The following is a 16,085-nucleotide window of genomic DNA, read 5'->3' on the forward strand; positions in this document are numbered from 1 at the left end:
AAAAAAGAAAGATCGTTTCTCAATAATTCCCTCAAAGACCCCAAGATTGCTTCTCAGTGGACCAACTCAACTCACTTTACACTTTAAGTTGCCAGTTAAGGGCATGCACTCAGCAGTTAACTTCCTGGGCTGGTCATTTACTGTGTTGGTGACTTAGTTAACTTCTCTGGACTCTATTTGCCACCTGTAAAATGGGGATTATAACAATATTTCATAGGGTTGTTGTGAGATTTTAATTAAGTTAATAAACCTCAAGCACTTAGCAGTAAGGCCTCAATTGTTAGCTCTTATTAAATGCCCATCCCTGAACCTACATTAACCCACTAAGTCTGGGAAATGCACTTTCTGCTTTTCTATACCAAACTAAAGATTTATAGAGTAGGACTATAGAACTGGAAGGGATTTTAGTGGTTTGCCATTAGAAAGTTGTTTAGAGATTAGAACAAGCTAGGTTCAAGTCACTAACCTCATCCTATAGTCTGTTTACTCTTTGATGGTGGTGTGGCAGAGATGCTTAGCTGTCCCCAAATTATGTATTCTGTTCTTCATCCTTGAATATCCCAGCCTCCCTTGAAGTGGCCAAGTGTCTATGTTCTAAACAATGAGACAAAGCAGATGTGGTTATGTTCAGCTTCTGGGAAGTACTCTTAAGAGAGGAAGTTTGTTCCCCTTGTTCTTCTTTCCTGCTAAACAGAATGTGAACAAAACGGCTGGGGCTGGAAAAGCTGTCTTGAATCATCAGGACCACCAACCAGAGGGCTGTTGTGCAATTTAGAGAAAGGCCCACCTCCCCATAAAACTTGGGGTCCAGGTGATCCCTCTGTGTGAATTAAAAAAAGGCCCTCCTTCCCCCAGGCCAACTCTGCCAGTGGCCTAGGATGCTTGTGATTGTGGGCTTATTTCAACCCCTGTTATTTCAGGCTTTTGGCCATGTGCAGGAAATGACCAGCAGAACCACATGTGGCAGTCCTCTTGAGAACGGAGGTCACGCAGGACAGAGCAACAAGACAGAAGGTGCCTAGGACTCTTATCACCATGGAGTGCCACGCCACTCAGCCCATCTCCATACTTGGATTTTTACCTCAGAGAGAAACTTCCACCTCGTTTAAGCCACCGCTTCGTTTTTCTCAGTCCTACCGTAGAAGGCTCATTTGCAACATAATGGAAGCCCTGGATTTTACTCTTGGCTATTTTGACTCATCCTTTTTATTCTCCCCAGTAGATCACATTGCTTTTATTTAGTGCCACATTAACCAATAACCAAAAGTGAATGCTACCAATTATGCTCTGTTCATTCTGTGATTTTTTTTCCTCTTTCCACCAATTGAAGCAGAGCTTCCACCAGGATTGGTCTCATTACAGTAAAAAGTAAAATTATGGTTAAGAAGGAAAAAAAGACAATTCCCTTCTCTTTAAAGAATGTCCTGGAAGGATGGTTTTCCAGCTTGGGGATCATGCAAACTCTTGCCTGATTAAATCATTTGTTACTTCTGGCCTGCAAGAATAAGTTTAAATTGGCCAATGGTGCCATGCCCTTCATAGGCAACTCCAATAAAAAGGGTGGAAAGTGACTAGGATTATTGGCTACTCTCTACACTTATATTGGCCATTAATTCTTTCTAGACCCATCAAGAAGTGAAAACTGGGTCCTGAATTAAGTAGTTTTTATCCTCCTTACACCACACACAAAAAAGCCCAGCTAGCATGCTGAGAAACCTCGGAATTGATAACAGAGGATCTTCATATTGATCCCGTTTTATTTAACCTGACGTTAAGACCATCTGCTAGTGGATAGTTTTACCTGTTATTTTGGGCAGTAACACCACTGAATTTAGATGGTAGTGCTTTCTGTTGTGTCACTTACCGAGAGAGAGCAACTAACTCATGCTTGAGTATTGGGTACGGACATATGCTCCAACTGACAGTAACGAAAGCACATCCAAAACAAAACAATGACTTATTTTGTAGCATCTCTTTGCCCTCAAGTTTTGGAAAATGATCCCCAACTCAAAATACTACCCTTAGTCTTAAAAGATAATTTCTACTATACTATCTCTCAACACCACTGAGGTAAATGCATATATTTCCATATTTTATATATGTGGAAACAGACAAGAAGCGATGAAATGACCTGTCACGATTACACAGCTAGTGGTGGAACGAAATCTAACATCCAGATCTTTTAGATATGTGCTTTTCTCATTACTCACGTTGGTCCATACTCCTCTATTTCCTGAAATGATTTCTTTGTAGCTCCATTTCAACCAGCATGAAATGCCAAATCTATCCACAGGCAGTTTCATAATTTTGACTGTATGATGTGCTAAGTTGAGTGTTTGTTTTGGCCTTGGCAGCAGATATCCCGATTATCTCCATTAATGCAAACAGCTCATCAGTCCTCTATCTTCCTAATTGGTTCAGCTCCCTTAGGCTGTTGGCTATCCTTCTTTCACAATGTTTACATCACTAGGTAAGAACATTTGCAAGATTTAATTTGCTTGATTGACCAAACAATATTGTAAATCTACCTTTGATTTTGGCTGAAGTTGATCAAATCTTGAAGCTTTTAAATGACCAATTTAAGGGTAAGTGCCGTATTCTCTTCTAGGACAGCTGTGCAAATAGTTTTTTTCTTGTTTGGATTAGGCTTTTATTTCATAGAAGATAGCCCTTTGAAGAGTCACATTCATTTATATTTTGGGTGGCCCCCAAATTGATTAACCTCTTCCACAAAGGGAAAATATTCGTTATTCCATAGTGTTTGTGATACAATGGACTCAAGACACTCTTGATATTCTATTCGTGGTCTTCTATGCAATAGTTGTACCTTACTAGAGGAAAAAAGTCAGGCCCACCAGCACTCACAGCAAAGTCACATCATGTAAGACCAATCAAATTGGCCTGTGTGGATCTTCTGCTTTATTGATGAAAGCAGGAAGCACATGTTCCTTCTAAATTCATGTAAATTTTTTTGCTTCCCAACTGAAATATTTCAAATTCCCAGCATTACTGAATTCTACATTAAAACATTTGTGTTGGGCTGAAATGTGTCGTTTGGAAAAACCAGTTTAAAGCATTGAACACTGGGCTCTCTCCAGGTAGTTCTTCTATATAGATAAAAAATTAACTGAGTCTTATGAGTCATGGAACAGAACTTTGTAGCCTTGACTGGGATTAAAACAGGGCTCCATAGCATTTGCAGATGCTAGTAAATGTTGAGAGCAGCCTTTCATTCATGGATTATCCAAGGAGTTAGGGGAAAAAAAAGAAAACTAGTTGCAGCAGTTAGAATTTCAATGACTCTCCACATCAAGGCTGTTTAAATTGGGCCTGATAAAACTGACTTCTATTCAGCATGTTCATGTGGATTTTGAAGTACAATGTGCCCTAAGAGTTCTTTCTTCTGGACGGATGTGGCTGCTATGGAGTTTTACATGCCATACCTGTCATCATGTTTAATAAAGTCAGTTGTGAATGAATTAGTACAAAGTCAAAGCAGCTTTTTAGGAAGTTTTAAGAAAGGCATAGGTTTCTAAACGTGTAAACCTTTCCATAATACTCAGGTGCAAGTAGCACGTAATTTTTGGAAATATTACGGGCCTTAATTTTTCCTATTTTATGATTTAGCCAATAATTCACTTAGCCAGGAAGACTTTCCCAACCTTTCTCAGCCCAAACTTGGAGCTCCTTTGAAAATGCTTCCTTGGCATACACTCTTCTGTTCTGTTAGACTCAAGAGCCTTTTTCATCTTTGTATCTGCAATGTCTAGCACAAAGTTCAAATTGATTCTGAAACCAAAAAAAAAAATAACGTGATTCTGCACTGTGGAGTCTCTGAAAACTTGTTGTGGGGTCTCTCTTGTGAAGATCAATGAAATGAAAAGCGGAGAAAATTCTACATCCATTTTACTACAAAAGACACAGCTATTATCTACCTCAAAGATGTCAGAAAAAAAAAAAAAAACTCTTCACATTTATTGCAGATACCTCAACCAAGTAGTACTGACAAAATACAGCATAGCCATTACTGAGGAGGCCATGTGAGTGGCCGTGGGCCATGGTAACAACAGCAGGGTGGGGCAGCATTTCCTTAGGCAGCTGTCCACTGGCCCCCAAAATAAGAAACGCACAACTGAAGAACACCTGCAGAAAGGGAGGGGACTTTCTGGAAGTAAATGAAAACAGCCCTAAAAAAATAAAATAAACAGCTTGGAAAGATAGACTGAACTGTGAAATTTGAGGTTGGACAAAAAAGCAACAATTTCAAAAATGTTCTTGAGAAGTCTGCCTTCTCTTGATCAGTTCTTATTCCAAAATGTTCTGTATAATTACTATTATTTCTCATGGAGGGGCAATGATACATTTTCAGACATAATATCCAAACCTAAAAGGTTACTAAAATTTTATTTCCCCATTCTTCAGTCGAACTAATGTTAACGTGCAGATATGAAAGCAGACTAAGGAAATTATGACTTATCTGTGAACACATGACAGCTTTAAGCAAGAATATTGGCCCTGTTTTGTGTTACAGCCATATGTTCCTACTTTTTCAACCACCTTGAAAAATAAATATTTGAACTACAATCTTCAATAAAGTCTCTCTACATTTGTTGTCAGTCTTAATCACCTTCTGCTTGTCTGCTTAGTGCCTTTAGCTCTTAGATGTTGCACCTGGAGATTCCTGCTTGCTTTATGATGTAGGTTTATATGCCCTTTAATTGAAAGCAAACCGCCTTAGATAATCCAGTGACAACAATGTTACAAGGTCCACTTTCCGTTAAAAGGCAAATAGAAATATTAGGCTGTTCTCTAAAATGAAGAAAAACACATAAAAATACACCGCAATCTGCCACACCACTTCCTTTATCAGAGATAAAGCCCCAAAGCCTAAAATGCCTCTTTTGTGTTTCCCCCCACCGGTAGGACTAAGGGAGTGCAAAGAACTGCAGTTCTCAATGACTAACCTTTCCTGACGGTAGGCCATTTCTCTGCCCAAAGACTTTGTCATACGGTATGTTAAGTAGTATATTCATGCTACCACAGCATGAACTGTGGTAACTTTGTCAAGTTATTAATACCAGGTTATTAAAACCTTTATCAAGTTTATTGAGTTTTAATATTCAAATTATTATATGTTGAAAGTACTTAATTTTAAAACTGATAAAAACAAATACAGAAGGATGACCAAAACATATACCTCACTTGTAAGCAGTACTTGCTTTTGGGGGGAGGGGAGATTAAAGGGAGTTTGTAAAATGACAGGAAGAAAGGGTAACATAAGAGGTATCTTAAAAGCAATATAATTTTTATACAATAGCTTCTTGATTTTACTTTTTAAAAATTTTTTTATTAAAATTTTTTTAAATGTTTATTTTTGAGAGAGAGAGAGAGAGAGAGAGAGAGAGCAAGAGCAGGGGAAGGGCAGAGAGAGAGGGAGACACAGAATCCAAAGCAAGCTCCAGGCTCCGAACTGTCAGCACAGAGCCCGAGGTGGGGCTCAAACCCACAAACTGCAAGATCATGATCTGAGCGGAAGTTGGACACTTAACCGACTGAGACACCAGGTGCCCATTTTTTATTTTTTTATTTTTTGAAGTAAACTCCACTCCCAACGTGGGGCTCGAATTCAGAACCCCAAGATCAAGAGTCGCATACTCTACTGACTGAGCCAGTCAGGTACCCCAAGCTTCTTGATTTTAAATAGCAGTATGACAACTGATCAAAAAGGAAACAGCTGCTTAACAAATGCTAGGTCTTCTGCATGACTATGCACAGTGTAACAGCGACTCCTGGAGTTGTCACTGCGGATAGCCTGCATGGCAGGACCATGGAGCTGATGCACCAATGCAAAGTATTCTTTTTTTAAAAAGAGATAAAAGTTACTGCTGATGAATTGTTAATGCAACAAATGGTAAGTTTAAGAATATACAAAAGTTCAAGACTTATCACTGTCTGCAAAAAACTGACATTTCAGTTAATTAACATCAAAACTGTTACACTACGAGGGGACAGACTGGAAATTTTTTTCTAAGCACCTAACAATGGTTTCCAAATAGAGCGGGAAAAGCTTTCAGGATTAAACAGTTAAATGCATACAATGGAGGAACACACCCTCTGTGATTACTGTCTTCCATCCAAATTCCTTTGGTTTTAGAGAAAAATCAATTAGCCTCTTTTGATTTAATGAAAGACACTAGATAAGTGGGTTTCATTCCTGACCTCACCCAAGAGCACTTACTACCAAATACGCACTGTCTGGTAGGCACACAGTTGGGCCTCAAAACATGATTTTATTTTGACTAAGCATTATACAAATACACATGTGTACAAATCTGCCTACTATTTCATGGGGCTGCTGCTCTGTCTCCAGTAATCAGATTGAATTGTAGCTATAAAACCAGATTTGTGAAAGTGTGTGTGTGTATCATTAACCAATTTTCTACCAGGTGCAAACAACCGACTATAGACTAGGAAAAAGACCTCCAAAGTCTCCTCTATATTTGGTCATAATGATATTCAACATAAGAGAGCATGTCACTAAGCAACTCATTCAAACTACAGTTGAGAGATACTTTCTAAACACTGGGTTCTGAGAACGAGGAATTTAAAGGTAATGCAAACCTGCTACTGTCCTCAAAACAGAACAGAACCTATCTTCTCATAAATCAAGAAGTCACTGGAGTGTTTATGGGAGAAAGCAGGCTAGGATATAATTACAGTGAAAATCCGTATCTCATATTGGAACCCTTTCCCACCATGTGTGTGTGAAAAGTGAATAAAGACAGCAACGTTTTTTAAAAAGTTAACTTATATTAAAAAATATTTTGTTTATAAACAATTTTAATACTACAAAGTAGTATTTCAATACAAAGCAGTTCAAATATTAACTGTTCTTTAAACTGTTAAACTTTATTATAAATTAAAATTTCTTTACAAAAAAATTGCACATAATATTTGACCACTCTTAGGTTCTGATGCACTGGCATTTGCAATAGTTTCTTTAATCTTCAAGTTAAACAGTCTCGGCAAGGAGTCCAGAACGTAGAAAGGGCAATAAACAACCCTGTTAGAGCATTCAAGTGCAACTAGCAGACTTGTGGCCATGGCAGTTACACTTTCCTTAAGATGGACTGCTTAAGTTTTAAATCCTGAAATGAAGAATCTCAAAGGTTTAAAAGAAGAAGAACTAAAAGGGACTGCCTGGTTTTTACTGTAAACACAGCCCTGGAAATTAAATCCCAACAAGAATCTCTCAGGCATCAGAGTGTGTCAAGTGAATCAGGAATAGCACAACGTAAAGAAAAGGGGGAAAGTAAAAAATAAAAACAAAACAAAGCAAAATTAAAATAAATGTCAGTCACTTTGAGGAACTATACTTACGTACATGATGTTATGAGAATCTGGCAGGGCCTAGAAGTAGGCCAAACAGGAAGTTCATTTATCCAACCGAAGAGGGTCATGTTCATTGCTTCCGGTTTTGAGGATAGGATATTGTAGGGGACTTGATATGATCAGTAAAATGCTTGTCTGCCTTACGCAGACCTTAGCCAGGGATCAGCCTAATCTTGAAGGATCATTCAAATAATTTTGGCAATTATTATAAGGACTTAGAACTGACTGCACCCAGTGTTCAGTGATTCTTGCTTTCTGTTTTGTAACTGTTTAAATTTAAGAGCTCATTTAGGCTGACTCCAATCTCTTGGCACTTGGAAACTAGTTTTCTCAGGTTATCAGTTTTACCTCCTTCTGATGCTTCAAACAAGAGTTGCTGTAAAAGACAGGGAAGCACAGAAGTAAGACTTAGCTAGATTTTGAGCATCACCACATCAATGGATATGGCACATGCAGAAAATTTATAGGAAAACTTCAAGATGAAATAAAAGGTAAAAAGCATTACATCTTTCCACAGTGATGCACAAAGAGGTAACTTCTGTAAGGCTCTCTGATATAAACGGTGGACCTATAAGATAGATATACACACAATTCCATCAGGAAACATGATGAAAAACACCTTTATAACCCTAATTATTTGACTGGGACCTCACGAAATACAAAACGGTTACACTGGGTTTTCAAGTTTCCAAACATTTAGAGTTCTTAGGATGGTAACATCTATGCATAAATCCTTTTAAACTGAGAAGTCAACAAAAGGGGCAGAACAGCTTAAAAACAAAGTGACCCATCTGATAATCATAGCTTACCTCTCTTTGTCCCTTTAGAACAATCTCAGCAGCAATGGCTCTAAGAAAAAACAAAGGAATATAGAAAAGGGAAAAGAAAAATTTATATATCTTTGAACGAAATGAGATACTACCACTGGCAGAATACTGACTGTGGGAATCTGAGTACAAAACTTCCTGAAAGTAACAGGCTAAACTTCCAAGGAGGGTAACCTATAGTGAAAAGAAAAATTCAACAATTTTTATCAACTTTACAAGAATTAAGCAGACCAGTGTTTTGAACATAAATAACGTTCATGAAAAATACTCATAATTACTAGTAAAAACACCTGGCACTCTTAATAGCTTAAAAAAAAAAAAGACATCAGACTATAAAAGGGGGGAGGGAAACCCACACATTTAAAAAAAGATGGTCTTAAAATGTGTATAACAGATTTGTTTGATAACACTACTGTTACCTAAATGTTCTGCCGCAAAAAAAAATTCAAATTCTACCCATTTTTGCTTTTAAAAGCAATTGTTAACGAGCACTCCCTTACTCTTGGTAGAAAACCTCAGCAAGTGACAAAAACAAATCTAAATTAGAGTAGAGATCTGTCCAGGAAAAAAAAACATAGATGTCATTTCAGATTTACCTGTCTGGAGCAAACCTTACAAATAAAAGCAATAGCTATAAAAACATGTACATGATTGCTGCATTACATTTTCCAGGTGGCCAGGCATGTTGGAATATTATATGTAAACATCTTGGCTTGAAGTTTCAGAATCTGAACATTGCTTTCTTCCCATTCATGTTGAAGTAGCCTGCAAAGTACATTCAGGAAAATGAACAAGGCACTGTAAGTGTAGGGAACCCCCAATGTGCTCTATGAGCAGAATGTTTGATGAGGTACAATTTTTGATCAGTTAAATTCCCTCAAGGCTATTCAGCACGTGATTCTAGAATACCTCTTACAAAAATCACCCCGGGACAGGAATAAGCAAGCTAGCAAGATACCCAGTCAAGACCCATGCCATGTTCAATAAAGTAGAATAAGGTCCATGTACTCCTACACTAAAGCACTCCCTCCAAGCACCCCCTCCCCCAAAATTTTTATAATAATGACTAGATATATTAATGCAATTTCCTTGTATTTTTCTTTCTTTATTAAACAGAGTAGACGTAAATATGAATGTTTCTTGGGCTAAAATGTAAGTACAGTGACTAATTATTAAGTTCTCTATTCTGAAAAAAAAAAAAAAAAGACAAGAATGATCACAAGGAAGTAACTATCAAAATACAGAAGTGGAGCTTTACCAACAAAACCAACAATTAAACTACCTTTCCTATAATGCCTATAATTCTATCATAACAGAAACTAGTCAAAATACTACATTTTATATTTTTCAAATGTTTTACCAAAGGTGATGCCTTATAATAGAAATTTCTGTATTAGCTTCCAAAGACTAGAATGTTTACTAAGAATTTTTATTATGAAACACTACTTTTGTTGCACCCTCAGACCTTCAAATTTTTTTCAACCTCATACCATTTTCCCACACACGGGCTAAGTGGAATGTAAATATTTTAACACATAAGGAAATATTTGATAAATTTAGGTACCTTATGATCCACAAAACAAACTTAGAAACATAAGACACAATACAATGCAGTGGGAATGACTGCACAAGTACAAGCCAAGGCATTAGCATGTAGGGTACCATTTTGAATTAAAAAGCACAATTCTTGACAGTGAAAATAAGTTTACTCTGTTGGAATAGAGAAACTACAAAGAGATGCTCAGAAACCTCCAGTTCAATATATGAAATCCGTACATAAGTGTTTCTCAAATGTGATTTGAGGGCTCAAGCTCAGGAATCTGTATTTTTAAGAATGCTCCACACCCAATGTGGGGCTTGAGCTCATGACCCTGAGATCAAGAGTCACAGACTCTACCAACTGAGCCAGCCAGGCACCCCCAGGGATCTGTATTTTACACAAACATCCCAGGAGATTCTGATGCATGTTAATACTTCAGAGCAACTGACATATATGAAAACAAGTCATAATAACCAAAATATATACAGTTGGCTGCTATCTTTGTAGTAACACTTTACAAACCTCTTAAGTAATATTTCTTTGCTATGTAAAACATGATTATTGCTTATTATGCACGTGCTAAGGACAGATGGTATGTGCTTAGGGACATAAATGAACTTTACTTGAATTATATGCCCCTTAAAACCTGCAGTTTTCTGAAGTTATCAGATTTTTATACTGACTTTTATATGAAGCTGTATATTGCTTAACTCTGAAATTAAAGTAGTATATATCAACGAGAAAATAGTAAAGGACAGACTACTTTTAGTCACGTTTTCAAGAATAATTTTATATGAAGAGCTATATAATATTGAGTTGAGATTGAAAAGAATTTTATTTTTTCTTACCTCAGTGCAAGTCCAGAATTAGTTGGCATAATTGAGCAAAACCGTTCCAAGGTTTTGGAATGCTGAGTCTTTGGAACACAGCTCAAATAAAAGAAAATAACCTGGAAAGGTTGACGGGGGGAAAATAAATGCAACAAAATGTGAAATCCAATTACTTAAATGTTTTAATGAGAAAACCAAAATGGTCTTTAAGACATGAATGTATAAATTATAATAATGTATGATGCTGTGAGTTACAGTTCCTACCATTAATTATATTAGTGACTTTCCAAATATGAATTAGGAAATATGATCTAGTGATGATAGCCATGGACTGAGAACACTGACAAGAAGCCAGGAGTCCGGGTTTTCATTCCTGAGTCTACCTTTACTTGCTGTATAGCTGGGCAAGTCATAGGACTAATAATACCTGCCACATCTTGCTCATGGAATGCCCGTGTGTAAATGACTTAATGTCCACAAAGTGGTTTGAGATCCTGGGATAAAGAATGGCATAGAAGTACAAAGCATAATAATTGGTTATCCCGATTAGCAACAAACCATCCCACCAAAAAATAGAATACATATATGTTTTAGTCTACATGGAGCTTTAATAGGAAATTTTAGCCTACACTGTACTGAATAAAAGGGGTCTCTGAAAAGAAACTAAAACAAACCTTTGCTTCCTTTCTTATAAGGAAATAACCTGATAAATAGATCATTAGTTCTATTCTACTATTAAAATTCTAAACAACATCTAATTTCAGCTTTCTTATGCCCTATGTATAGCTATATTCACTTAACACAGTATTAACCAAAAAAAAGTAGCTCCACTGTACATTATGGACTTTTTCATTCAGTGAATTTCCAACTAATCAAGCAAAACATTAGATATTATTATAATCACATTTTTTGATCTTTCTTCTTTAATATGTATTAAACCTTAACATTTCTTCAATTTTGCTTCAATGTTAATTTTTCTTAAATATAAGAATCAAAATACACATTTATCTTAACTGAACCTTAAAGGGCTCTGTTCCTAGATTTAAGAGATAAGCAGGAAACACGGTCAAGAATAACATTAAATGCTAGGAAAGTGGTCCTACAAAGCTCTCTTGATAAAAAACAGGAGTTTTACTGTCATTTTTCCAAGTCCCCTTCTTTTGTACAAGTATCTAAAGAAAAAAGTTTTAAGTTCTTACCCTATTATGAAATTCATAGTTGGACCAGTAATCAGCACTGCTAAAAGGAATGGGGTATCGGGCAGGGACTGTAACCAAACATCTATTCACTAAATCAGTAAAAAATTTGAATTCTTGGACTTTGTTTCTGGATCCAGCAGCTCTATTATTGGCAAAGACAAGATAACTGCCAAAAGAAAAATATTATAATTTAGAATAATTAAGGCAGCGAGTCTCTCACTCAGAAAACTGATCACCCCTTTCCCCCCACCATATCCCCTTATTCCAAATCCCATTCTTATTAAGAGGAACTAAACTTACTCCATCCAAATCTTCTGCACTATATCAGATCTCATGGCCACCCCTAATGCTGCCTCATATGCCTCCACTGTCTCTTTAATACTTGATTGAAGAGGATGACAAAGGCTGTTTTAAAAATGAAGGAAAACAATGTATGTCTACAGCTCACTTCGATTAGTAAAGGAATGACAATATATATTTAAGCATCAGAGATATAGAATGGAATTCTTCTTTTGATGTTTCTTCTTTAATAATGTATAAACCTTTAATAATGTATAAAGTATGTCCCTTCAATTTTGCTTCAATGACTTTAGCATCAAGTTAACTTTAACACAAGGTAATTTGGTAATAAATAACAAATGCAAGCCTAATATGCAACATTTCTCTCCATGTTAGATAATGTCTCACCAGTAAATCAGCCACAAATAAGGAACCTGGTGGTTAAACAACTCATCATCAAAAGTCCCTTTACATAAACGGGCTGGAATGTCAAGTGGTCCTGGGATATTTAAAAGATACCTGGAAAAAAACAAACAAAAAAACACTGTTGGAAATTATGCCTATGCACACATGGATTACTAACACTTAAGAAAAACAGAAACAAAACAAAACAAAAAAGACCTCTGTTTCAACTTAAATGTCCTTGAAATATACTTTATTTTCACATGTATACCATACTGCTTTGGTCCCATCTCTAGCATCACACAGTCTATTATTTTATACCTACACGAGTAACTCTTCAAAAATGAATTCATTCTATGCCCCAGCCCCAAATTAAATAAACCACCATAATCATCTAATCAAAAACAGAGAACAAATGAGATTACTATGTATCTAAAATTTCTCGACAAAATCTATACATTTAAAAAAAAAAAAATTATTTAAGAGTTATAAAAGTTGATATCTGAAAATAATCTCTTCCTCACATATACACACATAGCCTTTTAGATATATCAAAGTGTATTCGGTAACATATCGGTCCATAAGGTACTTGTCAGAAGAGGTCCATAATCAAGTAAAACTGGGAAATACTGAAAATTATAGTACACTCTTATAAAAAGCCACAATAGAGTGTTTAATAGCATATTAAAGATTCTATGAAGTCAATCAGTAAAGAAATCTATTTGACTCTCACTAATTTAGGTCTCTCCCCAATATATCTGAATTTTTGTGTACATTTACCAACATCTGTAGGGACAATGTTTTTAAAGGAAATACATTAATCTCAACAATGACAATCTAGTGTAACTAATCTTGGATTTAAAAAGTATTTCAAGAAAAAAAAATTATTGCAAGGAACTCAGTTTTAATGGATTAGAGAAACTGTATGGAGGCAGAGGGCAGGAGGAACCATAAGCAAGAGAAAAAAAACAGGACATTTAGGAGTCAGGTTATTATCCTGCTGATGACTTGGCCTTAACTAGCTGTATTACTGTCATTTAATCACTTGACTTCTAAGGATACTAGTTTTGTCAACTGAAAACTGAGGTAAGAGGAGATCTAATCTATTTAAGACTCCATCCCTAAGCTAACTTCAGTACACTGAATAAAATCCCCTGGTTAACTTCTGTGGCTATCTACTAATCTCCAAATTGATTTGAAACACATGAAAATTACCTTATCTAGTTCTTTTTATTAAAAGTTACATAGAAAGGGAAATGATAGAACCCAACTCCATGTAAATATTGCAACACATACAAAATTCTTAGTATTGTTTCACAATTTCTACTCATGAAATAAAAAAAAAATATTTTGAACCTATTAAGAGCATCGACTTACCGTATTAAATAAATCTTGACTCTATTTATAAATTAAAAATTTTTTTTATCAACATCAATAAGAAGTATGACAATGCTAACAACTATCTCACCTACTGCCATTCTCCTAATAACTGACTCAAAAAAGATTTCCTAAATGAACAAAAAATGCACACTGTGTAAATAAGGTCTTCAGTATTGTCTAAACTAAGCACAAGATACCTTTTCCTTGTAACTCTTGGTGTATTATGAATTATGACTATTCCCATGAAACATTTCATAAGGCAAGGTGACTTAGTAAACAATAGAAGATTATTAGGAGGCAGCCCCTTTCCAAATTTTTATTGACAGTTATTCAGTCTCCTTCATTAAGCTGACATCAAGAAGATCTGAAGATCTTTGATTAGTTACCACAGCAGAAACTGGCAGCATCTTCTTTTAAGCTAAACCAATTACCTCCATGCCCAAGGGAAGATCAGAACGAGCAAGTCTGTAAAATGTTCAGCTTTAGATCTGTCCTGTGCCTAAGTTTGAGACATTAAAGCAATCTAACTTGACAGAGACGAAGTCAGCATGAGGAAGCTGAACAATCTCTAAGTTTCTTACAGATAGTTTACTTATTCTCCATTATTTTGTATTTTAAATTATTCTTTCGTAATTAACTGTAAGATATTAATCTAGATGTAATAGAGCAGAAAGAATTTCAGAAACAGTACTAAAGTCACTATGTCAATAAACTGGTTACCATAAGAGGATAGACATAAAGACTCAAGTCTAGGAAAAGAACAGTGACCCCAACTTTTGCCAAATCTCAAGTAAAACTGATATTCTAAGGTAGATGGACCACTGAATTAACAAAATGTGGGTTACTTTTAGAAAATGTTTTCATATAACACTGCTACACTGTGGGATAAGCAGGGGAAGCACCTAAGAAAAGAAAAATATTTGCAAGCTTTTGACTTACATATTTAAAACCAAAACTTTATCTGCACTATTTTCTACAACAAAAATTTTTAGGAGATATTCAACTTAGGTCTTCCTTCTCTCAGTTCTTCCTAACATAAAATGATAGAGTATGTTATGATAAAATATTTTCTTTTTGATGCTGTTTGATTTGGGATCAGCAAACTTATTTTTGTAAATAAAGTTTTATTAGCATACAGCCATGCTCATTCATTTAGCTCATTCATTTATATATTGTCTATGGCTACTTTCTTCCTAAACAGCATAGGTAACAAGAAGTGATAGACCACACAGCTTGCAAGCCTATTTACTATCTAGCCCTTATGAAAAAAAGTTTGCGAGGCAGGTGGGTGGCTCAATCAGTTAAGCATCTGACTTTGGCTCAGGTCATGATCTTGTGGTTCATGAGTTCAAGCCCCATATCAGGCTCTGTGCTGACAGCTCAGAGCCTGGAGCCTGCTTCGGATTCTGTGTCTCCCTCTCTCTCTGCCCCTCCTCTGCTCAAGCTCTGTTTCTCTCTCTCTCTCTCTCTCCAAAATAAACATTTAAAAAAAAAGAAGAAGAAAGAAAGAAAAGAAAAAAAAGTTTGGTGGAACACCTGAGCATACAACTCTTGGGTCAAAGGCTCAGGTCATGATCTCAAGGTTGTGGGTCAAGCCCTGTATTGGGCTCTACGCTGAGGGCTCCGAGCTGAGTGTGGAGCCTGCCTGGGATTCTCTCTCTCTCTCCATCTCTCTCTGCCCCTCCCCCATCCGTGCGTGATCTCTCTCACTCCCTCTCTCTCAAAATAAATATTTATAAAAAAAACAACAACTTTGCTGACCCCTAGAGGGATGGGGAGGAAGGGAAGAGAAGTCCACCCAGAAGTAATTCCTCAGGATTGGCTGTGGCCTCCTATTATTGTTAGAGTAAGAATTCACAACTAAGCAAGCAAAGGCAGTAAATAATAGAGCTCTCTGGAAATTACTGAGAAAGTGGTTGAAAAAGATTGCCTGAAAGCTTCCCACTCAATATTTCAGAGGCTAGAGCAATTCTCTTTAGATTTTAAGAAAAAGTAAAAGGCATATTATTTACATCTACTTGAGCTCACCAAATAAATTAAAATTCATTTTTTCAGAAATCACTGAGATTGTCTCCGATAATTCACTGCTATAGTATTAAGTACTAAAATGAACAATAATAAATTAAAAGCAGGATGAGTCACCATGATGTTAATATAAGCCTTCCTTTGTTAGTGTCTCTACTCCAAGGAATGCGTAATTACCTCTTTTCTCCATTTTTATTAAGTTCTACTGCCC

General features: G+C 36.2%; 1 protein-coding gene across 4 annotated transcripts in view; it reads right to left on the reverse strand.

Annotated features, from left to right (window-relative positions):
• Positions 1-16,085, reverse strand: part of ZFC3H1 (zinc finger C3H1-type containing) — a 76,806-nt gene that overhangs the window by 15,520 nt on the left and 45,201 nt on the right. For 2 of the 4 annotated variants that reach the window (XR_007456731.1, XR_007456732.1), the window contains exons 28-36: positions 12,476-12,586; positions 12,089-12,193; positions 11,789-11,954; positions 10,608-10,708; positions 8,883-8,984; positions 8,202-8,241; positions 7,898-7,960; positions 7,385-7,768; positions 467-594 (exon numbers count right to left, since the gene is read on the reverse strand). Coding sequence is in view for 2 of the 4 variants with exons in the window: in XM_049625970.1 (XP_049481927.1) it covers positions 7,631-7,768; positions 7,898-7,960; positions 8,202-8,241; positions 8,883-8,984; positions 10,608-10,708; positions 11,789-11,954; positions 12,089-12,193; positions 12,476-12,586 (826 nt within the window). In the remaining 2 variants the exon portion in view is untranslated. Of the gene's footprint in view, positions 1-466; positions 595-3,792; positions 7,769-7,897; positions 7,961-8,201; positions 8,242-8,882; positions 8,985-10,607; positions 10,709-11,788; positions 11,955-12,088; positions 12,194-12,475; positions 12,587-16,085 lie in introns of those variants that run through there. The other 2 variants (XM_049625970.1, XM_049625969.1) reach the window with 1 other exon arrangement.

This window comes from Panthera uncia, chromosome B4, assembly GCF_023721935.1.
Source record: "Panthera uncia isolate 11264 chromosome B4, Puncia_PCG_1.0, whole genome shotgun sequence".
Taxonomy (NCBI): Eukaryota; Metazoa; Chordata; class Mammalia; order Carnivora; family Felidae; genus Panthera; species Panthera uncia.